Below are 13,203 nucleotides of genomic sequence, written 5' to 3'. Positions count from 1 at the left end.
ACATATGTATCCTAATGTTCACTGCAGCACTACTTCCAATAGCCAGGACATGAAACAACCTAAATGTCCAATGATAGATGAATAGATAAAGAAGATGTGGTACATATATACAATGGAATATTACTCAGCCATAAAAAGGAATGAAATTGGGTCATTTGTAAAGATGTGGATGGACCTAGAGTCTGTCATACAGAGTGAAGTAAGCCAGAAAGAGAAAAACAAATATCGTATATTAACACATATATGTGGAATCTAGAAAAAGGGTACAGATGAACCTATATGTAGGACAGGAATAGAGACGTAGACATAGAGAACAGACATGTGGACACATTGGGAGAAGGGGAGGGTGGGACGAATTGGGAGATTAGGTTTGACATAATTACACTACCATGTGTAAAACAGATAGCTACTGGGAACCTGCTGTATAACACAGGGAGCTCAGCTTGGTGTTCTGTGACAACCTAGATGGGTGGGATGGGGGAGGGTGGGAGGCCAAGAGGGAGAGCATATAGGTATACATATAGCTGATTCAATTCACTGTACAGCAGAAGCTAACACAACACTGTAAAGCAATTTTACTCCAATAAAAAAATAAAATAAAATAAAGGACACATGGAATAACCTTAGCTAATGCTTTTAAGTGCTTCATATACCAGGCAGGCACTGCTCTAAGTGTTTTACATGCCTTAACTATATTCTTCAACATGACTCAATAAAGGAGGTATTATTAATGTTATCTACTGAACAAGTAAAACCACCATGTGTTTGGAAAGGAAGCCTCAATATCATGAAGACTCTAATTCTCTCTTTTACATAGTAACTGATTCACTTTGTTATAAAGCAGAAACTAACACACCATTGTAAAGCAATTATACCCCAATAAAGATGTTAAAAAAAAAAAAAGAAAGAAAAGAAAATAACCACCAAGGATTTCCAGTCTGGAAAAGATGGTGTAGACATATCTCCTCTGTTCCTCCTGACTGTGTATAACCATCAACTCCAGAAACGATGCAAGTGCACAAGAGACAACCAAAGGAGAACTCTGAAAGGTGGAAAGACAAAGATGGGCTGGTGAGCGTCCCCATGACCAGAGGAATGACATAGTGGCCTATGTCTCACTATACCACAACCCACAGAAAGGCAACTTAGGGCCACCATTTCCCAATCCGCAAGTGGCAACAGAAGGCAGCCGCAGAATGAGATAGGCCCATTCTTCCTTCAGATTGAACCAGATCTCACCAGCAATCCAGGTAAACTGGGTATCCCACTGACAGCAAGTGATGAAGGAAAGTGCTAGCCTTCCCAACGAGCTTGAATCTCCTTTCCTCCACCAAGATGTACCAGGTGCCCAAGGGTTATCAGCAAGGAGGGATTCCACCAGGCATGAGACTCTCCTCTTCCACCTTAAAAACAATATGCGTCCAGGCAGGACCAAGCAAAGGAGATGCCCCCAGAACAAGCAAACTGGCCCCAGAGGCCAAAACAACTTTCCCCAACCTAGCCACACTAGGTGGCCCAGCCTAGGGAAGCTCCTCTGTTCCCCCCAGGTAGCACCAGCAAGAACCAGTAGCACCAGCAGGAATAAGTAGCACCAGATAAACCAAGTACAGCAAAACAGTACCACAAAGGCTCTGAAATTAAATTGTCATTGGAACCACAGCCCATGAAGTAGACCAGGGCCTGTACATTAAACCTAAACAGGATGATCGCCTGCTAAAATTTAAAAATTACATAGGACCCAGGGTCTCCAAACAAAATGTGTGGCTACAAAAGAAAATCACCTGTCATACCCAGAACCAAGAAAATCATCATTTGAATGTGAAAAGACAACTGAAAACAACACTGAAATGAATCAGATGTTGGAACTATCTGACTTGTACCTTGAAGCAGCCATTATAAATAAAATTATAAAAGCCGGAAAAAAAAAACCCTTCAAGAAGCAACTATAAATCTTACAGCAACAACCAAAAAACTGAAAACCTCAACAAGAAATTGAAGAACAAAATGGAAATTATAGAACTGAAAAATACAGTAACAGAAATTAAAAAACTGGCTACATGAGCTCAATAGTAAGAGTAGAGATGAAAGAGGATGGACTTAGAGAACTTGAGGCCACATAATAGAATTCATTCAGTCTGAACAACATAGAGAAAGCCTAAAAACAAATGAAGAGCACCTCAAACACCTGTGGGACAGAAACAAAAAAATCCCAACATCTGTATCATCAGAGTCTCATAAGGAGTCTGGAGCTGAAAGAAATAATGACTGCAGATTCCTAAATCTGTTGAAAGACACAAACTTACAGATTCAAGAAGATGAGTTAATCTCAAACAGAGTAAACCCAACAAAATTCACACCCATCAAACTTCTGAAAACTAAAAACAAATAAAAAATATCTGAAAGCAGCCAGAAAGAAATGACAGATTACCTGTAGGCGCACACCAAGTAAAATGACAGCCTATGTATCTATTCTTTAGAAATGAAGAAGGAAACAGACATTCTCAGATGAAGGAAAGCTACAGGAATTTGTAGCTACCATACTTACCCTTAAAAAATGGCTAAAGGAAGTTCTTAGGCAGAAAGGAAATTATAAAAGGAGAAATCTGAGACTATCAGAAAAAAAAGAAAAAACAAAAGAAAAAAGAGAAAAAGAACAGAAATATGGATACACAGAACAGACTATCCAGCTTATGAATTTGTAAAATCATATTTCATAGTCAAAAAAATTATACCACTATCTAATATTCAAGCCAATATTTAAAAGTGGGGAAACTACAACAAACTACTAAATATAACAACAAGAAAAGCAAACTCAGAGATACAGAGAACAAACTAGTGGTTACCAGTGGGAAGAGGGAAGTGGGGAGGGCCAATAGAGGGGTAGGGAATTAAGAAGTACAAACTATTAGGTATAAAATAAGCTACAAGGATATATTCCCCATACAACACAGGGAATATAGCCAATATTTTATAATAACTATAATGGAGTATAACCTGTTAAAAGTGTGGATCACTATATTGTACATCTGTAACTTACATAATAATAATAAAAAATCTTCTTAAGTGGGGAAGATAAAAGGGCCTAAATGGAAGAAAAGTTTCCACATGTTACTCAAAGTGGTAAAATGTTGGTTAACAATAGGTGTAATATTACAATATGTATATAGTCTATTTTGACCACTTCTAATCAACATTGTACTGGAAGTTTAAGCCAGTGTACTAAGACAAGAAAAATAAGTCATCCAGATGGCACAGAAAGAAGTATAACTGTCTTCATTCACAGATCATATATGATGGTCTTTGTTACACAATGGGCAAAAATTGCAAATTCCATGTGATAAAGGATTGTATCAAAAGTAATTTAGAATTAAACTTCAATAATAACACACAACCAAAGTAAAATAATGTGCAAAAGATTTGACAGACACTTCACTGAAGAAACACAGATGGCAAATACGCATGTGAAAAAAGGCTCATTATCATTAATCATTAGGAAAATAAAATGAGATACCACTCTAAACCTTAAAAAGTGTCTAAAATTAAAAAGACCAACATATCAAGCACTGGCAAGGATGTGGAGCAACTGGAAGTCTCATAAAGTGCTAGTGGCAATGCAAAATGGTACAACCACTAAGGAAAACAATTTGGCTATTTCTTAAAAAAAATTAGAACTACATCTACCATATGATTCATTTAGTCCACTCTGAGATATGTACCCAAGAGAAATGAATGCAGTTGTTCATACAAAGACTTGTAGAAGAATGTTCACAGTAGCTTTATTTGCAATAGCCCCAAACTGGAAATAACATAAATGTCGATCAAATGGTGAACAGATAAACAAACTGTATTGCATTATACAATGGAATACTACTCACCAATAAAAAGAAATTAACTACACAGCAATAAAAAGGAATGAAGATGCAACAGCATGGATGAATCTCAAAATGATTATGCTGAGTACAATAAGTTAAAAAGACTGCATACCGTATGATTCCATTTATATCAAATTACAGAGGATACAAACTCTTGTATAGTGACAGAAAGCAGAAGAGTGGTTACCTGGTAATAGGGAAAGGACAGAAGGGAGGGATAACAAGTGGCATGAGGAAACTTTTGGGGTGAAAAGTATGTTCATTATCTTGATTGTGGTGATTGTATACTCATGTCAAAGCTTATCAAACTGTAAATATGTGCAGTTTACTGTATATCCATTAAACCTCAATACAGCTACTATAAAAGACACAAATCCACCACACTTTCTTTTGGAAACAGAAAAGATATGATTCTTAAGTTTCTGTGGAAAAATAAGTAAGAGAATAGTCGGAAGAATTCTGAAAAACCTAGCAGAGACAGGGAGAGATAGGAACCAGTCATACCAGTTTTAATAGTTGGTGTCTTAATAGCATACTATAATGCTATATAAGGGTTTTAAACATAGCAATGATGAATAAACCAACAGAAATCAATGACATAAACTAGAAAAGTCCAAAACTTTTTTCTATATCTATCAATTAAGAATATGACAAAAAGAGCATTTTAATCAGTTGGGAAAAGAACAAATAGTATTGGAAAGAACCTGGTGGCCACGTGGGAAAAACTATCTATGCCTCTCAACTCACACTAAAATAAACAGCAGATGAGTCGGTGATTTAAATGCTAAAAAAAAAAAAAAAAAGGAAATCAGGAAGCACTAGAAAAAACAATGGAAGATTTTTCTTCTCCTTTTTTAGATTTTTTTTTTTTTAACAAAAGACCTTTTTAAGTATAAGACAAATCCCAAAAGTCATTTAAGGCAAAACTGATAAATCTAACTTCATTAAAAAAAAAAATTCTACATGAAAGAATCATAAAGTTAAAATACAAATGTTAAAATAAGGGGGTTAAATGTGGCACCTCATATCACAAAAGACTTATTTCTCTAATATATAAAAAATTCTTATAAGTAAGTATGAAAAAATATCAACAATAACCCAATAGAAAATGGGCAAAGCATATTCAAAGACAGTCATGGAAGGAAATACAAATGGCCCCCTAACACACAGAAAGGTGCTCAAACTGGCAGAGACCCAAGATTTTGTTAGTGCTCTGTTCATTAATTGTGACAAATGTACCATCCATATGTAAGATGATAATAATCGGGCAAACTGGGTGTGAGGTATGTGGGAACTCTGTACTATATTCACGATTTTTCTCTAAATGTAAACTATTATAAACTTTAAAAAAATAAGCAAAAGACTTAAATGGATACTTCACAAAGGAAGATATTAAATTGGCCAATATGCACATGAAAAGATATGCAATGTCCTTAGTCATCAGGGAATTACAAATTAAAACCACGAGATACTATTTCACACCCACTAGGATGTGAAGTGAAATTGTCATCCACTGCTGGAGTTCTCTTTGAAGAACTGTGGGGCAGTTTACTTTGTAATCAACCCACAGAGACAGGATGAACCTCCCACCCAAAATATGGTTTGCATATTGAGACAGATGACACACACATGAATCAAGAGGATATGGAAAGATTTATAATTCACATAATGAGACTTTTTGGGGAGAGTTGGGCAGACCTCCCAAGCTAGTTCAAATACAGCTTGGGAGAGCAGGCAGAAAAGGAGACTAGCTTGAGCTATTGGTAGTTAGGAGGTGGTGGGGCTTTGGTGACAGCTAGAGTGTATATGGTTTGAACTCCCTCCTGATGCCAAAAGAGGAGCAACTTGGCTTTTTTATCAGCTTGCCCAGATGTAGGACAGAAAGGGGGACAGAACAGGTGGGGCTTAAGAGCTGTCATCAGTCTAACATTAAAAATGGAGTCAAACTCTGTTAGTTTCTTATCAAGTTGGTTGTCCATCTACCCACCCCATAGCTCTGCCATTCTACTCCTAGGTATTACCAAGGAGAAATGAAAACCAATTTCCACAAAAAAAGACCTATACGTGAATGTTCAGAGCAGCCTTAATTGTAATAGTCAACTACTGGAAACAACCTAAATGGCCATCAAGAGAAAAATGGATAAACGATTGGCATACCCATGCAACAGAATACTTATTCAGCAATAAGAAGAAACAAATTATAATATGAATGAACCTCAAAAACAGTATGCTAAGTAAAAGAATCTACAGACAAAAGAGAGTATTTTTATTATGTAATTCTAGAAAAGGCAAAACTAATATACAGTGAGAGAAAGCAGATCATTGGTTGCCTTGGGACTGCTGTGATGGTGGGAGTAGGGACTGACTGCAAAGGGGCATGAGGGTTCTTTCTGTGGTGATGGAAATACTTTATTTCTTGATTGTAATGGTAGTACATGAACATATACAATTGTCTAAACTAGCCAAATAAGAATATTCTTAAAACAGGTATACTTAACTGTATGTAAAACATATCTCAACAAGGTTGATTTATCAAAAAGTAAAACATTGTGTTGAGGGAAAGAACCCAAACACTAAAAAATACATACTGTCTGACTACATCTGTATGAAGTCCAAGATCAGGCAAAACAAATCTATGGTGATAGAAATCCAAAAGTGGCTGCCTGGGGTAGGGGGTGGGTGCTGACTGCAAAGGACACAGACAAACATTTAGGGTGTGACAGAAATGTTCTTATTCTCGTTTTGGGTGATGGATATAAATGTATGTAATTGTCAAAATATATTAGGTTGAACATTAAGCTATACCTTAATTTTTAAAAGTGCTTTCCTTGACAACAAAACCAAAAAATTCCTTTTCTAATCCCACAACTAACAAATACAAGAAAAAGAAAAAAAACAAACCTTGTTAATTTTTTAATCATGAGAAAAATAGTAAAAAGAAAAATAAATCCAAAAGTTATGGATCTAACAAAATAGAGAATGTGCAAATCTAACTAAAACACACAAAAAAAGGAACAATGTTAGAAATGAGAAAGTGCAAATAACAGATGAGCGCTTTATTCTGTTATAAATTCAAAATTTCACTGAAAGTCTTGTCAGAAAATATTATGAAGAATATCTCATGGGCTTCCCTGGTGGGGCAGTGGTTGACAGTCCGCCTGCCGATGTAGGGGACACGGGTTTGTGCCCCGGTCCGGGAAGATCCCACATGCCGTGGAGCAGCTGGGCCCGTGAGCCATGGCCACTGAGCCTGCGCGTCCGGAGCCTGTGCTCCACAACGGGAGAGGCCACAGCAGTGAGAGGCCCGCGTACCGCAAAAAAAAAAAAAAAAAAAAACTCATGAAAATGTCAAAATATAAACACAAAAACCACAACCACCACTACAAGAAAACCAAGTTTGACCAACGATCATAGAAGAAACTGAAAATGTTTCTTAGGAAGCCTCTACATACCTATGCATGCCTGCCAAAAATGCTTAACCTGAATCTTAACATGAATCTAACCACAGCACATAAACAAGAATGACTATTTTTAACAATGCATGATAAAATTTATGGAGAGCTTCCCACTCTTCTTCAATGTCCATATCTAATAAGTCAACTAACCAGAGGAAGAAAATAAGACCATCATGAAAGGAGGAACTAGAATGTTACTCCTGTCAGAACTCTTGTCAGAGTTCCCCAAGCCATTTCACAAGTGACTAATATTTTCAAGTTGACTATTAAAGATATGGAAGAAAATAATATAGAGAGAAGGTAATCTTCTCTGAAGAATACAGCTGTTTACTTACCATCTTCTGCTAAGATCTTGGCTGCATCTTTATCCTCTTCCCACTTCCCAGTCACGAAGCAATCTCTGATACTGTTCATAACCTTATACAGAAAAGTCAGCTTAGTTGACAGGCTCCAATCATTCAATAAATAACTGCTTTGAGAAACAGTAGGTGACAATTTGCCTTTAAATACTTTTCAAGACAGTTCTATGGATATTTTCATTCCAAGTGGACCTATGAAATAACTTTGATGTATATAGTATAACAACAGATATAAAAACATAAATATTATAGAATTAACCAGTGGATAGGGAAAATAACGTCAGCCCAGTGACTTCATAAGTAAAGAAACAGATATTTACTAATTCGTTAATCCAGACTTATCATGGCTGTTTGAAACGTAACTCCTCTGCCAAAGACAAAATGTCTTGTATGAGCCCAACAGTACAAAGAATATTGATGAGGCTCCCAGTCCCAGATCTGCCAGATCATCCAGTACACACATGTAGTGGATGCTGGATGCACCTCTCAAATACAGGCTAAAACTTGTACACAACTCTCTATTTCAGACTGCTTCCTGGGGAACCTGACTTAGGACAGCACATGTCAGTCACTGCCAAGGGCTCAAAAGCACATATAAAGAAATCTTCACATGGGTCCCGGCTTTCAATCACATTTTGATCATGATTCACATTTTTCAGATACAACCTCACTCTCAAAGAGTAGCCTTGAAGCTAGCACGATTACAATGGATGCAAAAGCAAATCTGCTCATTTATTCATTCCTTCATGCCTATAATCACTCAGTATTTACTGAACATCTACTCTGAGCCAAGAAGCTTTGCAGGCACTGAATGGCAAACTGTTCCAAAAGATCCTTGCTTTCATGAAGCTTAACAATTGACTTAGGGGAACCAGGGACCAAATAAATTTTTAAAAATAGACCCTCCAAGATAAAAACCCTCAACAAACTTAGAAGGGAACTTCTTAAATCTGATAAGAGGCATCCATAAAAAACCCCACAGTTAACATCACACTTAATGGTGAAAGACTGAGAGCTTTCCCCTTAAGATCAGGAGTAAGACAAGGATGTCTCCTCTCATCACTTGTATTCAACATTGTACTAGGCGTTCTAGTCAGGGCCATTAGGCAAGAAATTAAAATAAAAGGCATCCAGTTTAGAAAGAAAAACTATCTCTATTCACAGGTGGTATGATCTTGTATATAGAAAACCCTAAGGAATCTACTGAAAAACTATCAGAATAAATGACTTCAGCAAGATTGCAAGATACTAGATCAATATACAACAGTAGGGCTTCCCTGGTGGCGCAGTCGTTGAGAGTCTGCCTGCCGATGCAGGGGACATGGGTTTGTGCCCTGGTCCGGGAGGATCCCGCGTGCCGCGGAGCGGCTGGGCCCGTGAGCCATGGCTGCTGAGCCCGCGCGTCCGGAGGCTGTGCTCCGCAACGGGAGAGGCCACAACAGTGAGAGGCCCGCGTACCGCCAAAAAAAAAATATATATATATATGTATATATATATATATACACAACAGTAAACTTTATTTCTATACACTAGGAATGAATATCCAAAAATGAAATTCAAAAAACAATTCCTTTTACAATCACATCAAAAAGAATACTAGGAATAAATCCAACAAAAGACGTGCAAAGCTTATACTCTGATAACTACAAAACATTCTTGAAAGATCTAAATAAATGGAAAGGCATCCCATGTTAACAGATCAGAAGACTTGGTATTGTTAAGGTCTCAATACTACCCAAGTCAGTGCAATCCCTATCAGAATCCCAGTTGGTTTCTTTGCAGAAGATTCTGCAAAGAATTCTTTGATTCTAAAATACAGAAAACCCAAGGGATCCAGAAAAGACAAAACAATCTTGAAAAAGAACAAAGTTGGAGGATTCACACTTCGTGATTTCAAAACTTATTACAAAACAATAGTAATCAAAATAGTATGGTACTAGCATAAGGACAGATGTATAGATCAATGGAATATAATTAAGAGTCCATAAATAAACCCATGTACCTACGGTCAAGTGATTTTCACCCAGGGTGCCAAGACAAGGCAATAGGGGAAAGAACAGACTTTTCAACAGGTGCTAGGACAACTAGATATCCACATGCAAAAGAATGAAGTTGGACTCATCTCACACCAAATACAAAAATTAACTCAAAGTGTATCCAAGACCTAAACGTAAGAGCTAAATTATAAAACCCTTACACAAACCATAGAAATAAATCTTCACGATTTTGGATTTGGCAATGGTTTCTTAGATATGATACCAACAACAACAAAAATACAGAGAAATTGGACTTCATCAAAATTTAAAACTTCATGCTTCAAAGGGCACAGAAAAGATAACCTACAGAATAGGAGAAAATATTTGCAAATCATATACCTGATAAGGGACTTGGATCCTGAATACATACTCAATGATAAAAAGACAAATAACCCAATTTTTTTAAATGGGAAAATAGTATGAATAGATATTTCTTCAAATAATATATACAAATGGAAAACAAGCACATGAAAAGATGTCTAACATCATTAGCCACCAGGAAAAGGCGAATCAAAACTGCAATGAGATATTACATCACACCTCCTAGAATGGTTATAACAATAAAAAACAAGAAAAACAACAACAGGTAATAACAAGTGTTGGTGATGTTATTCCAATGTGGAGGACTCAAAAGCTATATATACTGCTGTTGGGAATGCAAAATGGTGTAGCCACTTTTGAAAAAACAAAAGGGAGAACATATAAGAAAAAAACTTCAGGGGACTTCCCTGGTGGTCCAGCAGTTATGACTCCGTGCTCCCAATGCAGGGGGCCCAGGTTTGATCCCTGGTCAGGGAACTAGATCCCGCATGCTGCAACTAAAAGATATCGCACACGGCAACAAAGATCCCGCGTGCCAAAACTAACACCCCGCACAGCCAAATAAATAAATATATTTTTTTAAATAAAGGAAAAAACTTTAACTGTTTTTAGTAATCATATTAATAGAAACATGTGTAATGTTATTCTGACACTTCTATGTATAAATGGGATAAAGCAAATAATTACACAATTTTCTAATTTAATCATCTTCAAGTTCAAACAGGAACTAATTCTACAGTGGAAAAACAAGAGATATAAACAGGAGATAAAAGAGATTAAGTAAGAAGCCTGTAGTCCTGAATCTGAATTGAAAATGTATGTATGAATTTTCCTAGCTCTGGTCACTGAAAAGGCCTAGAAACAATGACCAACCCATAGCAATGAGTATACATAGACCTAGACTGTGATGTTGAAATACCATTTTGTACTAAGAAAAATCAGGACTTCTTATGGCTGTTTCCAAGTCTGGCATCAGAAATGTACAAGATGATACTGGAACACCTTATCATATCAGACAGCAATGAAGCAATCTAAGGACTACTAGGATCATGTCAAAAGGGCTCAGGAGCCAATTTGAAGAGACTCTCACTGGTCACAGATGCGATAAATATGATCATCAGCAAGGATAACAAGTGCAGTGAAAGGAAACACGTCAACTATATTTAAAGTCATAAGTTAAAAAAAAAAAACTTAAAAAAAAAAGAGTCACCTTTGGAGAATCGTTCTGGAAACTGATAAAAATAATCAAGCATTTATACTGCTTATGTGGAACTGGGTAACCAAATAGTAGATGAGAAGTTTCTCTTTATAGAAGTATTCCAGCTAACAAGAGGAATTTGAACAAAATATCACCATTTTACATCCTTAACAAATTAACGGATCTAGGCATTGAGCATCAATAGCTAACATCACAAGATGACTTTATGTGCCTCCTAATGAAAAATCACCACCACCTAGGAAGCAGTCTTGCCAAAAAATCCGAAAACAAAAAACGAAAACCTCAAACCTAAATCTAATCAAACTTCTAGATGCATTGTCCAGAGGGTAGCTACAACATGTGGTTATTTAAATTCTAATTAAAATTAAACAAAACTTAAATAGAATTAAAATTTTAGTTCTTCTGTCTCACTAGCCACATTTAAAGTGCTCAACAGCCACAAGTAGCCACATAAGACAATTCTTTACCCATCACCATAGACAATTCTATTGGTATTGCTCTGTACCAATTTATAGGACATACAGAGAAGAGTGAAGTCTGACAGACCGCACATAGGGATACCATGCGCCCAGGAAATCCAGAATATGAGAAACTCTACATATCAAATACTTGGTTTCTTAAACAAGTGAAAAGGTAAGGAAAAAAGAGATGGGTGGAGGGGAATATTGTAGATTGAGAGATTTAAAAGGCATAGAGAAAAATAAACAAAAATAACCTGGTAAAACTAAACTTTGGTGTTCACTGATACATACTTGAAGGATGAAATTATAAAGAAAAGAAGGAAATGATTACCGTAAGAGTCGTGATTCCTTCTGCAGGGAGGATAGGCCTATGACTAGGATGGACACATGGTGGTTACAGAGGTACTCACCTAGTAATCCATTAAGTTAAACAATTACTTTTATGTGGTTTTCTATAATCTGTATTAAATTTTACCCAAAAAATGCTTACATAAAAATCTCGTAAAGTGCACAAGTGCTACCCAGTGAATTAAAATACATAATATGATAGTCATTGGGCCTCCCTGAGGAGTGACATTTCAGCTAAACCGAATGATCAAAAGAAGTCAGCCTTGGGAAGATCAGAAGAACATTTCAGAAAAGAAAACAGAAGACAAGAGGTCTATGATGGGATTAAACCTGGCAAGTTTAAGAACTGAATGAATTCTCTAGTGTGACTAGAGGGTGATGAGTGGGGGAAGAAAATTTACCAGTGTCATGGATTCCTGTTTGCTTACAAATAGTAGAAATTATAAATGTTAACTCAGGGATACTACGTATCTCCTAGTTATAAAACACAAAGTATCTCAAATGTATGAAAACCTACGTGCAATGCTTCAAAATAAAGATTAACAATACTATCTATTCACACTAAGAGTTGAAAACTAACACACCATTGTAAAGCAATTATACTCCAATGAAGATGTTAAAAAAACACAAAAAATAAGAAGCAAATAACAGGTAGGCAATACTGAAATCACATAATCTTTTAAAAATATTCCCTAATTTTCTCATAAGTCAAACACACTATTTATATTCAGCCTCACCTCCTCTAAATCCCAATCATGGGGCACCTCCACATGAAATCTGGAGCAGTCCAAAGAGTCAGCCTTGTGCTTACACTCGCTGGCAGACTGGCTGACACGAAACAACCCTCCGAGCTCTTCCTTGGTATCACCATCTTCTTCTTCGTTATCCTCTGTCACTAAAGAGACCAACATGATAGAAAAGTGAGAATAAATCCACCCACTAGAGGACTAGGGACTGAGGGTCTCTGTTTGCAGTAGGTATGGTGTGTGCCCCTAAGCGCATCAGCCACAGACACAGAAAGGCCGTGGAACTACTGCTGAGCAGCTCTGGAGGACATCTGCCCTCCTGCAAGGCAGCAGCAAAGTGTCCATTGAGGAGGGAGAATACTGGGGGATGGGGCAGGGAGGGGACA

General features: G+C 36.9%; 1 protein-coding gene across 2 annotated transcripts in view; it reads right to left on the bottom strand.

The window, feature by feature from the left end:
* The window catches only part of BMS1 (BMS1 ribosome biogenesis factor), a 46,139-nt gene that overhangs the window by 18,007 nt on the left and 14,929 nt on the right, over window positions 1–13,203 (bottom strand). For both annotated transcript variants that reach the window (XM_060126966.1, XM_060126964.1), the window contains exons 12-13: window positions 12,809–12,966; window positions 7,663–7,744 (exon numbers count right to left, since the gene is read on the bottom strand). In XM_060126966.1, coding sequence (XP_059982949.1) covers window positions 7,663–7,744; window positions 12,809–12,966 — 240 coding nt within the window. The remainder of the gene's footprint in view (window positions 1–7,662; window positions 7,745–12,808; window positions 12,967–13,203) is intronic.

This window comes from Lagenorhynchus albirostris, chromosome 16 (genome assembly GCF_949774975.1).
Source record: "Lagenorhynchus albirostris chromosome 16, mLagAlb1.1, whole genome shotgun sequence".
Classification (NCBI taxonomy): domain Eukaryota; kingdom Metazoa; phylum Chordata; class Mammalia; order Artiodactyla; family Delphinidae; genus Lagenorhynchus; species Lagenorhynchus albirostris.
The sequence above is the reverse complement of the archived record's forward strand: the minus strand, read 5'-3'. Positions and strand labels throughout refer to the sequence as shown.